The sequence below is a fragment of the Piliocolobus tephrosceles genome, chromosome 9 (assembly GCF_002776525.5).
Source record: "Piliocolobus tephrosceles isolate RC106 chromosome 9, ASM277652v3, whole genome shotgun sequence".
Lineage (NCBI taxonomy): Eukaryota > Metazoa > Chordata > Mammalia > Primates > Cercopithecidae > Piliocolobus > Piliocolobus tephrosceles.
In genome coordinates, this window is record NC_045442.1 from 1169955 (window position 1) to 1188437 (window position 18483).

The 18483-nt window shown below is 56.5% G+C and overlaps 1 protein-coding gene across 2 annotated transcripts in view; it reads right to left on the reverse strand.

Annotated features, from left to right (window-relative positions):
- The window catches only part of INPP5A (inositol polyphosphate-5-phosphatase A), a 229944-nt gene that overhangs the window by 14212 nt on the left and 197249 nt on the right, over positions 1-18483 (reverse strand). For both annotated transcript variants that reach the window (XM_023185783.2, XM_023185784.3), the window contains exons 10-12: positions 14541-14636; positions 14309-14383; positions 941-1014 (exon numbers count right to left, since the gene is read on the reverse strand). In XM_023185783.2, the coding sequence (XP_023041551.1) occupies positions 941-1014; positions 14309-14383; positions 14541-14636 (245 nt within the window). The remainder of the gene's footprint in view (positions 1-940; positions 1015-14308; positions 14384-14540; positions 14637-18483) is intronic.

Sequence of the window (18483 nt, forward strand, 5' to 3'; positions counted from 1 at the left end):
GTCTGCACCAGGTCTGCACATCCACGGACGCCACGCAACGTCTGCACATCCACGGACACTGCGCAACATCTGCACATTCAAACTCAGGCGCACACACATGCATGCCTTAAACACATCCACACCCACGTGGACACACCACGTTTGGAGGTCCCAATACTCCCAGAAAGATCCATAACACACAGTCCCCGTGGGCCCCTTGTGCGCAAGTCTGATAAGGCTATATTTTTTGTATTAGAAAAATCCTTTTTTGAAAAAAGATAACAATTACTTATTACTCTCAGCTGCTTGCTTTCTTCAGTTCATGAAAAGGGCAGGAGAAGGCGCAGTTTGCACACAACTGCAGGACACACAGATATGTGTGCACACACAAACAAAAACACCATGCACACAAGAACACACAGACACACTCGTGCTCATGTGCACACAGATGCATAGGTGCACACACAGATGCACATGTGCATAGACACACAGATGTACACGTGCACAGACACTCGTGCACAAGTGCACACACACAGATGCACACATGCACACACAGATGCACAGGTGCACACATACGCACAGATGCACACATGCACACAAGAACACACACAGACACACTAGTGCAGACACACGTGCACACACAGATGCACAGTTGCACACAGACACAGATGCACATGTGCACATAGACACACACATGTGCACAGATGCACACGTGCACACACTCGTGCACAAGTGCGCACACACAGACGCACATGTGCACACACACAGATGCACATGTGTACACAGATGCACAACACACATGTGTACACACAGATATGGTAGATACACTCCAGATGCACATAGAATGCACACATGCCCAGCACACATCGGCACACACAGACATGCAAATGCACTAGAGACTGGGAGGGTGGAGATGCCACCTTCCTGGCCGGGTTCATCCAGCAAACAGCATGTTCCTTACCTGGGAGGGAACGAGATGTCCAGTTCATACAGTCTGTCCTTAAAGACAGACAACTCCTTGTCAAACTCCAAGAGCTAAAGAAAAGAAAGAGCAGAAAAAGTCACATTGGTTTTCCTCGCTGGGGGCACGTGTGTCTGTGTGCACCTGGGACACTCGAATGCTTGCTGTGACATTTGCCCTTCCCAGAGCTGCCACATCTGTCACCAGAAAGCTCTGTGGTGCCAGCAAGCTCTGGTATCCGCCTGCTCTGCTGCAGACAGTGGGACCTGCGCCGCCCGCTACAGGTGTACGCTGCCCACCTAGAGACCTTCCTCTGTTGGGGATGCCAGAGAAGCACTTGCGGCCTCGGGCACCGCCGTGGCAGCCCCAGCAGCAGCTCCTCTCGGCCTCTCCTCCCTAGGGCCGGCTCCCCCAGCAGAAGGAACACAGCTCCTGTCCTGCCCTGGGTGTCAAGTAACGTGCAGAGTAAGTGACGTCAGCTTGGTGAGAACAGGTCAGGGAAAATGGTCCCAAGGTGCACAGTGGTGAGATTCTGGCAGCAGCTTGGGGGCAAAATGTTCATTCCCACACGCACAGGAGGCAGCCAATGGCCTTGCCCCCTGAGACTCTTCCAAAACAAGCCCCAGGCAGGCATCACCTCCCACCTCTGCAGGACTAGCCCCGGCCGTGTTCCTGAGCGGTCACCATGCACACCCTCTTCCGTGCTATTCGTTAGTCATGTCCCCACAGCTGTGCAGGGCATGGCATTGAGCCAGGGCTCCCTCAAAACCACACTACATCCTGGCTCTTCCTGTGACCTCGTCCATCATCCCTGAAACGGGCACTCAGCAGTCTCATGTTTACCCTGTGCCAAGCTGCTACCTGAGCCATTGGCCCAGGCCTCCTGCCTGGAGCACAGATGTTCACAGCCCCGCTGCCTCCTGCCTCCTAAGAGGGTACGGCTCCAGCTCCCCTTCAAAGGAGCAACTCCCTCCCTCCAGCACCCACAGCCTCTGGGAAGGGCCCCAAGTCAGCTCCTCAGTGGGGTGGGGATGCAGTGGAGGCCTCGGGAGAGGGACGCACCTCCTCAAAGGCAGAGCAGGGGCATGGGCTCTGGACCAATCCTGTACATGTGTGTTTATGTGTACGCAGGCATGTGTGTGTGTACATGCAGGCACGTGTTTATGTGTGCGCAGGCATGTGTGTGTGTACATGCAGGCACATGTTTATGTGTGTGCAAGCAGGCACATGTTTGTGTGCAAGCGTGTGTGCATGCAGGCATGAGTTTATGTGTGCGCAGGCATGTGTGTGTACATGCAGGCACGTGTTTATGTGTGCACAGGTGTGTGTGTACATGCAGGCATGTGTTTGTGTGCACAGGTGTGTGTGTGTGCATGCAGGCACGTGTTTATGTGTGTGCAAGCAGGAACGAGTTTATGTGTGTGCAGGCATGTGTTTGTATGTAGGCATGTGTGTGTTTGTATGCAGGCACGTGTTTATGTGTACATAGGCATGTGTGTGTTTGCATGCAGGCATGTACTCAGATACATTCATACACAGGCCTATAAACACGCATCATCTCTAGGTCATTCTGGAGCTTGAGTTTGAGGCTTCCCCACATCAGAGATGCAGCAGGGTCCCCAGTTCCAGCGTGGGCCCTGCTGGCTTCTCAGGTGTGGAGGTGAGGAGACAGCAGGGAGGCTGCCAGCCGCCAGGTGCCATGTGGTTCTTGGCTCTGCAGGCACCAGCTATGAGACTAGGAGCCCAGATTCCCCCAAGGCCTGCCAAGGAGTATCTTTGAGATCTGCTGAGAGTTGGAAAGGAGCCATTGCCATCCAGTGGCTTTCACCAAAATGCTGATGGCAGGTTCCCTGAATCTCTACGACACAACATGTTTTGAGATTTCAGGAAGGCACCAGCAGGAGGGGATCAGATCTCCCTGCACCACCAAATCCTCTCATTCCTCCCAGTGTAACTCACACCTTTCAAGACTCCCAAGTGTGGTTTTTAAGTTATTTATTTATTTTTTGAGACCGAGTCTTGCTTTGTTACCCAGGCTGGAGTGTAGTGTTGCAATCTTGGCTCACTGCAACCTCTGCCTCCTGGGCTCAAGCGATTCTCCTGCCTCAGCCTCCTGAGTAGCTGGAATTACAGGCGCACACCACCACACCCGCTAAGTCTTTATTTTTCATAGAGACAGGGTCTTGCCAAATTGCCCTGACTTGTCTGAGATTCCCGGCCTCAAATGATCCTCCTGCCTCGGCCTCTAGAAGTGTTCTACCGTGCCCGGCCCCAAGTGTGTTTTCATATTACCACCATGCATGAGTCCACGAAAAGCAGCTCGCCTTAGCCTACAGGTTTTTACGCTTTACACAAATGTTCTCCTTCCTTCTTCATCCCACCCTGTTCTGGAAGCTCAGCTACTCTTGGTTCTCCGTGGGACCTGCTGGTGGGGCCACATCTCTCCATTGCAGGCACTGTCTTTATTGTGGCCGTTCTGAGGGCTGAGCTGGGAGAACTCTAAGTGTGCGGGGTTTTCCACCAGCTCTTTGATCGAATCCCTCCACTTCTCCGGGTGTATATTTTTGCGGTTGTTCTGGAAACCCACTGCCACTTGCATTCTTGTAGGTAATAGGACATTTTTCCCGCATTGCTTTAAAAATCTTCTCTTCATGTTCAACGTTCCGCTGTTTCACTCTGACATGTCTGCATGTGGATTTACTTCCATTCCTCTTGCTCAGGACTCACCATGCTTCCTGAGGTTTATGTCTTGGATAATTCTGGAAAATGCCCAGTCATCAGCTCTCCAGCATGCCCCTCGTGAACCCTCACTGCGCGAGCACTGGGCTCTTCCCTCCTCTCTCAGCCCCTGACCCTCCTGTCCCATCCTGCCACATTTCTGTGCTGCATTCTGGGCCGTTCCTCAGGCCTGCTGTCCCGTTCCTTAATCCCTTCTCCAGCCGTGTCTACTCTGGCACTTAATTCATCCCTGGATCTTTTAATTTTAATGATAATACTTCCACAAGTTCTACATTTTAAAAATCTGTTGGCCGGGCGCGGTGGCTCAAGCCTGTAATCCCAGCACTTTGGGAGGCCGAGACGGGCGGATCACGAGGTCAGGAGATCAAGACCATCCTGGCTAACACGGTGAAACCCCGTCTCTACTAAAAAATACAAAAAACTAGCCGGGCGAGGTGGCGGGCGCCTGTAGTCCCAGCTACTCGGGAGGCTGAGGCAGGAGAATGGCGTAAACCCGGGAGGCGGAGCTTGCAGTGAGCTGAGATCCGGCCACTGCACTCCAGCCTGGGCCACAGAGCGAGACTCCATCTCAAAAAAAAAAAAAAAAAAAAAAATCTGTTGCGATGTTTTTTTCACAGTGTGGTACTTACGTTTCTAATTCTGTCATGCTTTGAATAATTTACAATATTATTTTATAATTTGTATCAATTATTCGACGATTTGGCATTATTGAGGGTCTGCCCTGCCTTTGTTGTATCTCTGGACTCTTGCTATCTGTGGAACGCGACCTTTTGTGGTTCACAGTTTGCGACTGTAAGATAGTCTTTGGTGGGTCTTGATTTTTGGGAATATTTTTAGTTGTAACAATGAACGTGGACCACCCCTCCAAAGTGACCGAGTGGGTCCCTGCACCACACTGGCCTCCCACAGCTCGGAGTCACCCAGGGTGACTGCTCATGGCTGTCCTCAGCAAGCTTCCTCATGGCACCTCCAGGCTCCTCCCCACCGTGCTGCTCACCTGCTGAGCACGCTGTCCCCAGACTCCTCCCCACCGTGCTGTCCCCTACCAGCCCTGCAGTCCTCAGCAAGCTTCCTCGTGGCATCCCCAGGCTCCTCCTCACCGTGCTGTCCCCTGCCAGCCCTAGAGCTCCACAGCGGGGATGTGGCTGTCTGTCTTGTTCACCCAGAGCGGGGCCCAGTTCAGAGCAGGCACCCAAAGTGTCGTCAAATGAACACATGCCCCCCGCAGTGCACCGCGGTGCCTTTCCCATTCCCAGCATGTGATCTCCAGACAATCTAGGCATTTGCTTTCTTTCTCACATCAAGTTACTGCCTTGATGAGACTCCAGTAAAACTTGAAAAGCTGGAGATGCAAGTTCATAGCAGTCTCAGGGGCCTGTGCCGCCCAGACACATGTGACACCCGAAGGTGCCATGACCTCTGCAGGGCATACCAGGGAGTAGAGGTCGAACCAGACACAGCACAGAGCCTGGTGGTCCCAACACATTTTTAGTCTAAGAACCCAAAGAACCTGGCTTTATGTTTTGCTTTTGCCAAATGTGTATTTATATTATGCAGATGCAAACTCTTTCTGAAATTCCCCCTGGAAACGAGACGCTCTCACCAGATGCCAAATTCTTTCTCTGAAAGTGGGTCCCTCTCCCCACACTCACAGTGGAAACATTGCCTGCTGTGTCCCAAGATGCAGGGTGGCGGGCCTGTCTGCCACAGGGTTAGACCTGGGGCTCCTCCTCAACCTCCCCTCAGGAAGACAGCGGACAAAGGACCGCCCAGGAGAGGGGCTCGGGTGCGTCATGAGGAAGCACGCACTATGCCACAGCCACTCTGTACCAGAGGTGGGCACAGCGGAGAGTGAGATGGGCACAGCGGAGAGTGAGATGGGCACAGCGGAGAGTGAGATGGGCACAGCAGAAAGGTGAGATGGGCACAGCACCAAGGAGAAATGGGCACAGGGGAAAGTTGAGATGGGCACAGCAGAAAGGAGAGTGAGATGGGCACAGCGGAAAGGAGAAATAGGCACAGCGGAGAGATGGGCACAGGGGAAAGGAGAGTGAGATGGGCACAGCGGAAAGAGTCCTCAGCAAATTCCCACTCAGGTGAGCCAGAACGACGGCTCAGCTGTGCGGGGCCCTCTGATGCCATGTCCTTAATGAAGTCGTCCTGGATTGGCATTCCTCCAACCTTCTGCAGTGACCCCAGAGCCTTCACAGCTGTGGGGGACACAGTCCTGGACAGCACCAAAGAGCGGGGGCACAGCTGGCCTCTTGCAGGGAGGGCTCTGCTCACGGCGGGCCCACAGCTCTCACGGAGCACTCAGGGAACTCCGGAGCCCAGAAGGACCATCATCCCTCGCAGGCGTGCGGCACAGCATCCGACCCTGGCTCTGGCTCCAGCAACCACCAGCACCCCTCAAGTCCTCAGCACCCCAATCCTCAGTGTTGGCCTGGCACCCATCTGGGCTGCAGCCAGGCCCGGGCTGTGCCTTCCCGTGTGGGCCTTTGAGGGCCTGGGCTGCCGCAGCTGCTCCACTTCCTAGAAGCAGCAGGTGCCGCAGAGCCTGGGCGTGTGCGCAGAGGGAGCGAGTGGACAGAGCTCTTGGCCGACGTGAACTCATTTAGCTTCAGAGAGCAGAGCCCCGGGCTTCCTGTGCGGTGTGGCTATCGCTCAGGGCGGGTCATCCCTGCCTCTGGCCGCCAGGGTCCACAGCGTGGGGTCTGTGAGCACGGTGCTGCGTGGCTGAGCACTGAAGTCGCAAGGCCGCAGCCCTGAGTGCCTCCAGCCTGGTGAATGTGCCAGGCACAGGGAGCAAGGAACTGCACACCAAGGGGCATGTGAACAAGAATAGGGAGAACAGGGCCAGGGGGCTCTGAGGATGCCAGGGCTACCTCTGTGGGCTGGCGTGGGCATGGGGCCAGGGCTGGCTGTGCTTCAGTGATGCTTACAGTCAGGGCTCCTGCAGGGCAAGGGGGTCACTGATGCTTACGGCTGGGGCTTCTGCAGGGTGAAGAGGGCGCTGGGCCGCAGGACACAGACTATTCACGGCAGGCAGCTGGACATTCCTGCGAGCCCCCCCACCTCCCTTCCCAAGAGCGTCAATGTTAGCAGGAACAGGGGTGGCCGGGGACACACCCCGACCTGGAACCCCACCTACTGGAACTTCTGATGCTGGGGCCCTCCGGCTACCACAGCAGAGCAGCGAAAGCCCCAGGCAGCCCCGAACGCCTGTTGGTGCAGGTTCTGGAAGCTGGGAATCCCAGGCTCGTGTGTTTCTGAACCACTCCAGGCCTGTGCACCCTTCAAAAGTTCCTGAGGCGGAAGCCACGGAGTGTGGCCACAGCTTCTCAGGCTGGGCACAGCCCACGAGGCGCCTCAGAGTATAAGACCCCTGACTCTCCTCTGTGCACTCACGGGTGGAGAGACCCTTGCCCAGGTCACAGGATTCTGAGGACCCCTCACTCCCCTGGGGGTCTTCCCTGGTGCATCCAAGCTGGCACTGAGGGGCCTGGGGACTTCCTGTCCCCCTAAGGACACTGCTGGTCCCCGGGCGTTCCGAGTGTGTGGACGGGTCCTCACCGCGGCCTGTGCCACGCTGACCTGCTGCACACTCAGGGCCTCAGTCAGAAGCACACCATGCTCAGTGCTCTGGAAATCAGAACTCCACCTTCGGGGAGAAAAGTCTCTGCAACACCTCGCCCTAAATGTAAACAAAGTTCCATGTCACCGTTGGCTGAACCAATGATTTGCGTTGACATGGAAATGTGATGGCAGAAAAATTAAAAACCCAGCTTTCCAATCCTTTTCAGGAAGAACAGGGGTCTGACTCCAAGTGACAAAACCCAACCCTCAGGAGACGGGGCCACCGGATGCCGTGGGAGAGTCCCACAGCCACGGGAGACCCTATGTGGCCCACAGCCACAGGAGACCCCACACAACCCACATCCACAGACATCAGCTCCCGGCCTTGCGCACCTCATGAGAGGAGACAAAGGACGGTCTAAGGCTTGTCAGCAGCTCTGGGGGTCCTTCCTCAGCACCTGCCCAAAGATAAGACAGTCCAGGACAACAAGAAAAAGCCGAGCCGGGGTCAGCCGTGGACCCACGCCATGGCACTGACCCGTGGGGTCAGCCGGGGACCCAGGCCATCGCACTGGCCCGTGGGGTCAGCCGGGGACCCAGGCCATGGCGCTGTGCTGTGCGGTCAGCTGGGGACCCACGTCATGGTGCTGGGCTGTCGGGCTTGGCTTTACAGCCTCTCTGCTCCGCTGTGGCCCAGCCCTCAACAGCCACCAAGTCATCTATCCAGGCTGTTTGGCAAGGGTTCTGTACACACACAGTCATGTGTCACGTAATGACGGGGATATGGTCTGAGAAACACATCCTTAGGTAATTTCGTTGAGGGACATCACAGTGCGTGTACGCTCCATGCCTAGGCTGTACTGTGGGGCCGCAAAGGGAGCTGGCAGGGCTGGAAGGGGCTCGGGTGAGCTGGTGAGCAGGCGGGGGTGAGTGGGAAGGCCTGGAATCAACTGGGCACTGCAGACTTTATAAACGCCAAGCACCGAGAGTAACAGAATGTCAGACTTTATAAACACCGAGCACTGAGCGCTGAGAGTCACACAATGTACTGAGATGTATTTTCTCATAATAAGTTAACTTTAGCTTATCGTAACATTTTACTTTACAAACGTTAATGTTTTTCAACTTTTTGACTCTTTTGTCAAATAACGCTGAGCTTAAAACACATTGTATAGCTGTATAAAATATTGTTTATATATTCTATAAACTTTTTGCCTATTCTTTATATTTAATATTTCAAAATCTTAAAACATTTTTTGATAAAAATGAAGACGACGACACAGACACGAGCCTAGGCCCACCCAGGGTCAGGACCGTCGACACTCCTCTCTACCACCCCTGCGTCCCATGGGAAGGCCCTCGGGGCAGCCACCCGCATGGAGCCTCATCTCCTGTGATAATGGTGCCGCCTTCTCGGTGGACCCGCCTGATGGACCTGCCTAAGGCTATTTACAGGCACCTTTTTTTATTAAGTAGAAGGAGTGCATTACAGTAACGGTAAGACGTGTGGGAGAGGAAACGCAGACACCAGTAACACAGTCGTTTATGGTCACTCTGAAGTACAACGTGCTGGGCATCCCTGCATGTGCCAGACTCTCCCACGGCTGGCGACGCAGCGGCTCCTTCACACCAGTGCCGCCCGAAGCTTTCAGCCTCATCGTCAGAATATCGAACCTTAGTCATATATGTAGTCTGTTGTTGACTGAAACGTTGTGACATGACTGTATACACACGTACACACACGAGTGCACACAGGTACACACACATGCACACATACACCACACACGAGTGCACATGTGTACACACACATGTACACACATGAATGCACATAGGTACATGCACACACACATACACCACATGCGAGTGCACACGTGTACATGCACACATGTGTACACACACACTGCCCCTGCAACACACACCACACCCCCTTGCTTTGCTCTTCAATTCCTGACCGGGCTGAGGAATTGCAGGCCAGGCGGATTTTGAGTGTGTTGCCATCTTTACTGCTTAGCTGCAAATCCAACCACCCAATGACGGGGTCCCTACGAGCAGCTGTGAGGATGCCTCCTTGGGGCCCAGGCGGAGGAGACTCCACACTGGTGTGTGCACAGATGTGCCTGGACATGTGTCTGAGGGCTGTGTGTGCCAGGTACATGTGCCAAACGTGTGTCTGGATACGCGCATGGCTGGACTGCAGGGGGTGGCTTCACTGTCACCACTGAACACTCCCCAGGCTTCCCCAGTCTCCAAGAGAGACCTGCAGAGCTGCGTCAGGCCCCCGGAGCCCCCTCTGTGGTGCGCACCTGCTCCTGGGTGGCCAGGGCCTCCCTCAGGCCTCAGCTGCTACTGCTAGGGTCTGCCTGAACTTTCTAACTAAAAACCAAACCACCCCCACCACACACCCACTCACATGCACACGTCTGCTCACACACGTGCTCACACACGCTCATACGAACATGCTTGCTCACACACACACGCTCACACACGCTCATATGAACATGCTTGCTCGCACACTCACACATGCTCACACCCGCTCGCACATGCACTCGCCTGCTCACATGCATATGCACATACACACACGCATACTCATACAGGCTCACATGCATATGCCTGCTCACACACGTCTGTGCGCACACGCTCACACACACTCCGATAAGCACAACCCCAAGCCAAGTTGTGGGGAAGCTGGAAAACTCCAGGAAGAAGGAGCAGGCTGGGGCTGCCCAAGGTTTTCGGTGGCCGGGGCCCTCCTTCCCATGGGGATTGAATGGGATTCCTCGGCCAGCGTCCCGCCTGGGTGGTGGTGGTTCAGGACTGCTCAGTGGACCAAGGCCACTTTCACACCCTGTCTTCTGAGTTAGGAGGCCCCCAGTTTTGGCAGTGCAAAGCAAAAATAAAAGGAAATTCATGTGTGGTTTGAAATGAACTTGAACCTTCAAGCTGCTTAAACGTACTGGAGCCAGGGGGTGGAGGGATGCGGGCCCCAGGCTGTTCTCTGTCCACTGTGATGCCCCCAGGCCCAAACGCACTCGCCCCCACCCGCACTCACCAGCCCTGAGCCCAGTGTCTAAGAGAAAACCCCTGGGCAGCCGGCTGGGAATCCCCTTTGCTCACTCGTGAGCCTGTCTCCCGACAGAGGCGTCCTGGCCTGGGCCTGCCTCCATCCTCATCGGATGCGGGCTCACCGTGCTGCTCCTGCGTCAGGAACTGTGCCAGACACTCTGCACACGTGGTCTTTACCCCCTGGGGCCTTCCCGCCTACAGGGGAGGCAGAGGTTCGCAGGACTGTGATGCAAATGCAAAGCTGCGCAGGGACCATGGCGGCCGCGTGACGGGGGGATCCTGTGGGGCAGGAGGGTCCCAGCATGTCCCTGCTTGGCTACTGGCTCTGAGAAGTTGGAGGGAGCCTCGCCCCTACACGGCCGGCATGGGGGCTGTCGCCCCCAGAATGAAGTGTGTGAGGGCCCCCGCTGCAGCTGGAACAAAATACCAGACAGGAGAGGTTTCTGATTAGAAGCTGCACGCGCTGCTGTTGAATTGATAATCTGTATCTCTCTGAGACTTTTCACAAACATGATCGCCAATTTCGCATGGTCTCCCACATTCTTCTTGATTACAAAGTGAAGGCAGCAGGGCCATGTGGACAATGACAAAGCAGTGGCTGATCCTGAGCATCTGTCAGGAGCTGTCCCAGCCGCGGCTCCCGCCGCTCCTGCAGAGACACCGGCGCTGATAAAGGAACGAGGCCCAGAAAATCAATGCACCTGAGGCTACAGCGGTTGCTAAACACAGAAAACACCTCCCTCCGAGAGGCCGGTGCTGCGGACACTCCCAAGCCCAGCCCTGGGACAGCCGAAGAAAATTTAATCTCTCCAAATCCTCACCAGGGCACTCCATCCTGCAGCCCTGACAGCCACACTTATAATTAATTATACAATTTCGATGGGAATATCGACTAAACAAAGCTATAAATCATAGGAAAAGTCAATAGGCATGGACACATTCAATCATGTCCCGGCCAATGATTACTACTCTTAAAATACAATAATTATTTTCAGGAGCCAGCTTGAATTAAATTTCTGTCAGACGGGTACAAGACCGGCGGTTGATGAAGGATGCGATGGACTTGGGGCTGCGTCCGGGGCAGGCACATCCATCCTGCAGACGGAGAGTTTGTTCTCCATGGCTGCAGTGCTGCGTGTTTAACCGGACCGTGGAGATGGGCTGACCATCTTGACCCTACGTCGATGGGGACAGCTCCCAATTTCTGGGCACGACTGACTCAGTGTGCCGGCACCCAGGTCAGCAGGAACCCACGGGGCGTTCCCGAAGGCGCCGTTGTCCCAGGCATCAAGTAGAGAGGATCTGAGTAGCAGGACAGCAATGCCGAGCCATCGGCTCCACTCACAGCTCTTTGGAGAAATCATGAGAAACAGCCTGGGAAGGCGCCTCCTGAGCTCAGGCCGCCTTTCTGCACGGGACTCCCGACATCATCGACACAGGGCGTGGGGCCTCCGCAATCACACGGGGTGCCTCGCGTGGCTTCAGCCCCCCAGCGTGTTTTCGTTCAGAATCAAATCCAAAAGTTCTCTCAAATATTCAGGTTAGTTTTCCTCTAAAGGTAGGAAACACTGTACGGTTTGGTGGCTGCCAACAGCAGGGGTGTGCTCTGTGCCGAAATGCTGAGAGAAAAGGAGGCCTTTGGACCCATATGAAAGACAATTGCTCCCAGATGCTTTGGACGCACCTCTCCACGCCGTGCGCCCGGCTCCACGCCGAGTGCCCCCTCCATGCCGCACCCCCTCCACGCCGCGGCCCCCTCCACACAGCCCCAGCTGGAACCTGTCCCCCGCTATCACCCTACCTGTGCCCCAGGGAGCCTCCCTCTTCCCTGTCACCTTGCTCCTTCCAGAACATTCCATCTCTCTTGGCCACCCTGGCATCCTCCTCCAAGGGACCCTCCACTTTCTTCACGCCCTATGCAAGGTACCTGGAGACCTCGTGGCACTGAGGAGCCAGCCCTGCTAGGGACCCTGAAAGCACCTCCTCCAAGCTCCGGCAGCCATGCAGCTGCGAGGACAGCAGCCCTGTCTCCCTCCTGGGCATCCACCTCCACGTAGACACCTCCTGGGCGCCCACCACCACCCAGACACGTCCTGGGCGCCCTCCCCCACGCAGACACCTCTTGGGCAGCTGCCTCCACCAGACACCTACCCTCCCCAGGCTCTCCCTACTCCCCACTGATGAGGCCGGGATGTGCCACCTAGGAGTGTCCTGCAGTTGGAAGCACCCTGGGGCCCAGAGTCCCACAGGAAGAGCCACAGAGGGCAGTGGGAGCCACAGGCAGGCCGCCCCACCAGGCTCTGGAGGCTTGAGAAGGAGGGGGGAGGGGCTCCACCAGGCGCAGGTGGTGGAGCTGGGCAGAGTGCCCGGTGCCTCCCACAGATGGAGCAGGAGGAAAGCCAGCCTGCCTGGATGGAGAGAAGAGGAGGAGACCTCAGGCTTTCCCAGGCCGATGGGGCCCTGTGGGGATAGGACACCAAGGCCTGACCCGACCCCAGTGGGGGAAGGGGCCATGGGCTCCTGCAGCAGGTGAGAGGGACATGGCACACAAGGGCCAGGCACCGTGGAGGCGTGGGCATCACGGGAGCCTCGGGCTCTGGGTTGATGAGGGGCAGGAGGCAGAAGTGACTTCCCGGGAGGACAGGAGCGTGGGATCTGGGGGCCGTTGGGGAGGCAGTAAATGCCATCCTGGAGTGGAGGTTCTGGGCCTGGGACTAGGGGCTGGCAGTGTCTTCTGGGCTGGGCATGCCCCTCTGTCTGGCACTGAGAGGCTCCAGCTCTCCCTAAGCACTTTGCATGCACTGACCCGTGAACCCTCACACCCCACGAGGGGAAACTGAGGCACGGACACCTAGCTGGCCCAGGACGCTACGATGTGAACGCAGCTGCACCGGCCTGGGTCCACCCGCCTGTGCTCCCTCACCTCTCCCACAGCCACGCCCCGACGGCTTCCTGAGGACGGGCCACCTGCCCTGATGCAGTGCCGGGGGGACCAGAGCTGGCTCGGGACAGCCCTAGGAACCGATGCCGACATTTCCAGATCTTGGATGCTGGCTCGTTGCACAGAGCAGCACGTGTGGCTTGGACTTGCCACAGTGGGCGTGTTTACAGCAATAAGCCGAGGCTGCAAATGGACTCGCCACAGTGGGCGTGTTTACAGAAATAAGCCGAGGCCGCACGCTGGGCCCCAGCCAGGTACTACGTGGTTCCTGGTTCTTTACGCTGATAAACATTTGTAAATACACTAAAAATGGGACAAAAGTAGACCACAATAAAAAATTAACATTGTAAAAAGAGCGTGTAGGCCACCCTCAGCGCTCGCCTACGCTAATCCCTTGAAGGGAAGACTCACGATTTCAAAACCGACAGCAGGCCAGCAGCCAGGGCTGCCTCTGGCAGGGGCCGCCTCTCCGTGGACTGACCTGAGCCTCACGTTCCCACTGACACGCACCTCAGTTTACACACGTGCGCATGGACACACAGCGGCACATCCACCCCACAGATGCAGATACGCACTCACGTGCACATGTGCACACGCAAGCACTAGCGCACACACACGTGCCCACACACAGACCCACACACAGCAAGTCTAGCGACGGGAGTGTGAGGAACCTGCTCCCTTCAGTCTCCCACTTCAGAGCAAAGCCCGAGGCCCCGCCGGCCCACTCTGAGACAACGGGGTTTCCTCCCCACCCCAGAGCACCAGCGTCTCCCCTCACACACGTGGGGGTCTCTGAAGCTGATGGGCTGAATGAGTGTCATGCTGCCTGTGGACAGGACAGTGACACGGCGCCTCCACCTAACCCGGCCCGGGGTGCAGGACGCACCCAACGTGTGTCCCCGGCAGTCTGCTTTGCACCGGCTCAGAGCTGAGCCCTGGAGGTGGCAGGGACAAGGCAGGGTGATCCCAGGTAAGCAGAAGTAATGGGAGGGCCTGGGGGCATGGGTGTCCCCGGAGGCGGGAGCTGCCACACCGGACCACAAACTCACCGCGGTGCCGTTGTTGTCTCGGAAAACCTCCTGGTTGAAGTAGTCGAAGAGTTTCTTTTCTAACTGGAGCATAACCTGTGAAGTCAGAGCGGCCCATGAGCACCTGGGCTCCCCCAGCCTTGTGCGTGTCCCCCAGCCCCACTGCCCCGGGCAGGCAGGGCGGCTCTGAGGGAGGCTGCAGAGTCCCGTGCAAGCCCCATGTGTCACTCGCCCAGTCACAGGCCCCACTCACCTTCCGGTCGTTGTCCGACTCACGAAATATGAGCTTCACCACTTCATTGGTGTCAGCGGCCCGGACCGTCTGCATGGTGGCTTTTGTGCAGAGCGTCTGCAGAAAGACAGCGACGGAGATAAGTCCCGGGGGGCCCACCTGCCCATGGCAGCACCACCCGACAGCCCGAGTCAGTGGGATGGGATGGCCGGTTCCAGACAGCAGCTGGTGTCACACCCAGACTTCCACACCTGGGGTCAGGGGCCACTCCTGCAATAGCCGACCCTCACACGTGTGAAGGGCCTGAGGCTGGCTGCTCCCCAACAAAGCATGGCTGCAGCCGTGAGGCTACCCCAGAGCTGCTGCTGCTGCCCACAGAGCTGCTTTGGGGCAAAAGCCAGAGCAAGACCAGCAGGCTCCGAAGGCACAGCAGCACTGAGAACAGCACAGAGGGTGCCTGTGGGGGCACCTGACCAGCTTCCTCCCGCTCGCTCTCTCCTGTCCCTGAACTCCCTCGAGAGCTGTTTGATTGTGACAACGGGCAAGGGTTGCAGAAGGCTTGACCGGGAATGGTCTCAACAGGCTCATCTGATGAAGCCGATGTGGGAGGGACGGCTAAGATCACACGCCTGCTTTGTGGTGTTAACTGGCTCAAACCAGTCCCTGGGGCGCAGGCTGAGGTGGGCAGGGGCCCAGAGGCAGGCGGACAGGACCCAAGAAGAGCTCAGGGCTCCGCCAGGGACCTGGAGACCACACCGGCCGGGAGGACCAAGGACAGGGGCTGAGGCAGGAGTGCCGCAGGGTCAGGACTGTGGCCTCTGGTGCCCACGGATGCTCAGTGGCCCGACCAGCTACGGGAGGGGCAGCTGTCTGGGCAGCAGAGGAGAGAGGCTGAGTGAGTGCCAACCTCTCTGGCACACTGCACAGCTGAGCTGCTCCAGGAGGCACAGTCCTGGCTGACGGACAGCCGGCGCCCATCACTGTGAAGGATGACACTCAGGCCTGTTTGGAAAATTCTTCTTGCCTTAACAGGACAATGCAGGGAATGATCACTGAGGGTCAGTCCCTAAAGGGAGGGAAGTGTGAGACCCACATCTGGGAGAAATCAAAGCCCCGTGTGGACAGCGAGGGCCCGTGCCCACGGCAGGCAGAGGCACCGGTGCTTCTGCATCGCTGGTGTGGATGGAGGAGAGTGCCGCTGCTGCCTTACACAAAAGGCCACAGACTGTAGATTCCATTTACACAAAATACCCAGACAAGGCGAAGCCGGAGAGATAGAGGCAGCGAGCAGACCGCGGGGACCAGGAGGAAACTAACTGGGGCGGGTGCTGAAGGGATAGTCTGAACTGGATTATATGGAGGGAGAGTCTAGAATTCGATTATAGTTTATGTGTAAATTATACCTCAATCAAGCTTGTTTTTAATAAAAAATTTTTTTGGAGACAGGGTCTTGATCGGTCATCCAGGCCAGAGCGCAGTGGCATGATCAAGGCTCGTTTTAACCTTGACTGCCTGGGCTCAAGTGATTCTCCCACCTCAGCCCCTCGAGTAGCTGGGACTGCAGGTATGCACCACCATGCCCAGCTAATTTTCTAAAATTTTTTTTTTTTTTTTGAGACGGAGTCTCCCTCTGTCACCCAGGCTAGAGCCCAGTGGTGTGATCTCAGCTCACTGCAAGCTCCGCCTCCTGGGTTCACGCCATTCTCCTGCCTCAGGCTCCCGAGTAGCTGGGACTACAGGCACCTACTACCACGCCCGGCTAATTTTTTTTGCATTTTAGTAGAGACAGGGTTTCACCTTGTTAGCCAGGATGGTCTTGATCTCCTGACCTCGTGATCCGCCCGCCTCGGCCTCCCAAAGTGCTGGGATTACAGGTGTGAGCCACCGCGCCAGGCCTATTTTCTAAATTTTTGTAGAGACAGGGTCTTGCTATGTCGCCCAGGTTGGCTGTGAACCCCTGGGCTCAAGTGATTGTCCCATCTCAGCCTCCCAAAGTGCTAGGATTACAGGTGTGAGCAGCTGCAGCTGGACTAGAAAGCTGTTTTTTTTTTAAGAAAATAATATATGAGTTTCGTTTTATAAAATGACGACTGCACCAAAAGTAACTTTGGTTTTAAAAATTTCTCCCTGAAAGGGCCCTTGGGAGCTGGTGCTGCTGAGGGGCACCCCAATGCCCCAGGCGCTGGTCGGGGCTCAGAGCCGGGCATCAGGAGGACACCCCTGGGCCGGTGCCCGGCCTTCCTGTGTAGGTTCTGGGCGTGCGCTCAGCAGGAACTGAGAGGAACTCTGGGGCCCCTCGGCAGCCTGACCTGCCTCCTGCCAAGACACAGCGTCCACCTCCTCGTGGCTGGTGCGCAGTGTCCCAGCCTGGGCCAGGAGGCGGCCACCCGCTATCCCCAAAGCACACTCCAGGGCAGGCCGTTGACATTCAGAGCACAGACCGGCTGATCGGGTCAAGCCTCCAAAGTGGCTTTTGGACTCATGTGTCACAAATCAGTCTGGAGCCTTCAAACAGTGTGAGGATTAGAACAAGCACCCAAACAGCCAGGGCGCAGCGGGCCACCCTGCCCGTCGCTACGTCCCAAGGAGGTCCGGCCCCATCCAGATGCTAATGGGCTTAAGTGGCTTAAGCTGCTTTCCCTGAATGGGAGAAGCCTTGGCAGGCAGACGGCCATTGTAGCCACCCCAGGACATGGCTCAGGAAATTCATGGCTCTGTCTCCCAAAAGGCATCTGCGGGAGACTGTTTAAAAACTGCTTTATCTCAGCACTTCAGGCGGGCTCCCGAAGGACAAACATCGGATGGACCCCAGGGCCCAGGAAGGGGCCAGCCACCCCCACCCCTCCCCGGAGCCGCCTCATTCACAGGCTGTAAAGGAGTGATCAGGCCGGGCTGAACGGGCCAAAGCTGGCCTGTTTCCTTCGCCTTTCAATCCAGCAAAGTCGTGGCCACTCATGCGGAAAGCGGCCAGGCTGGGCCTTTCCGGTTCGCCTACTTTTGGAAGGGATTCTTCTCTTTTGAAAGGAGAAACAAATACCCTAAATGCTATGTTTAAAAAGCCATCTTAGATGTATTTCATTATTAGTAGCCGCATGAAGAGGCTCTGGAAAGAGCGGCCCGGCAGCCGTCTTATCCACACTTAGAATTTAACAGGAACACCGTGTGCCCGGGTCATCCACCTGCCTGCGTGGATCAAGAAATTCCTGCGTTTCTTCTTACTGTTCGGATAACCAAGGAGGCATGCTGCCTGGACAGGGTGGCCACAGGCCCAGGACACAGGTGTCAGCCCAGAAGAACTATTTTCTGCGCGAGGAAATCACGCGGTCACTCTGATGTGCACAGAGCTGCGTGGCAGGCAGAGCCGCCCCAATGTGCACCTGTGCAGTGGGTCTCATGTCGGGAGCTGAATCTGTTCCATTACCCCCTCAACTGTCACGGACACTCTGCCACAAAATCCAAAACTCTACTAAAGGCAAACGCACCCTCTCAGACCCTGTCAGCCCAAGTTGTTAAATGCAACCTTCAAAAGCTGGTTTATAAAAACAAAAAGTTGTTCTGTACTCTCCGAAATGAATCCCCACTGGCTGTAGCCTCTGGACCCTGCACGCACAACCAGCAGGTGCTTGAGCTCCACTCTCCACCTGGAATCACCAGGTGTCCAGAGTGCCCTGCCTGGGCCAAGTGGACAGGCAGCCTCAGGGGCCCATTCCGGGCTCAGAAGAAGCCGTCTGGGCACACGGGCAGCATGCAGTCGCTGCTGAGGCCCTACCCCAGGCTCGGCTTCTAGGTCCTGCAGAGGGGTCTCAGTGCAGGCAGGAGAAAGCCTTGGGCGAGGCTGGGTGGGCAACACGTGCTGCTCTTGTGGCTGAGCTAGGAGCTCTCATGCACCCGCCTGACCTCCAGGATACACTTCTCCTCGGGGCCTCCACACCCAGGGCCACCACGCCCGGGCCCGCCACACCCG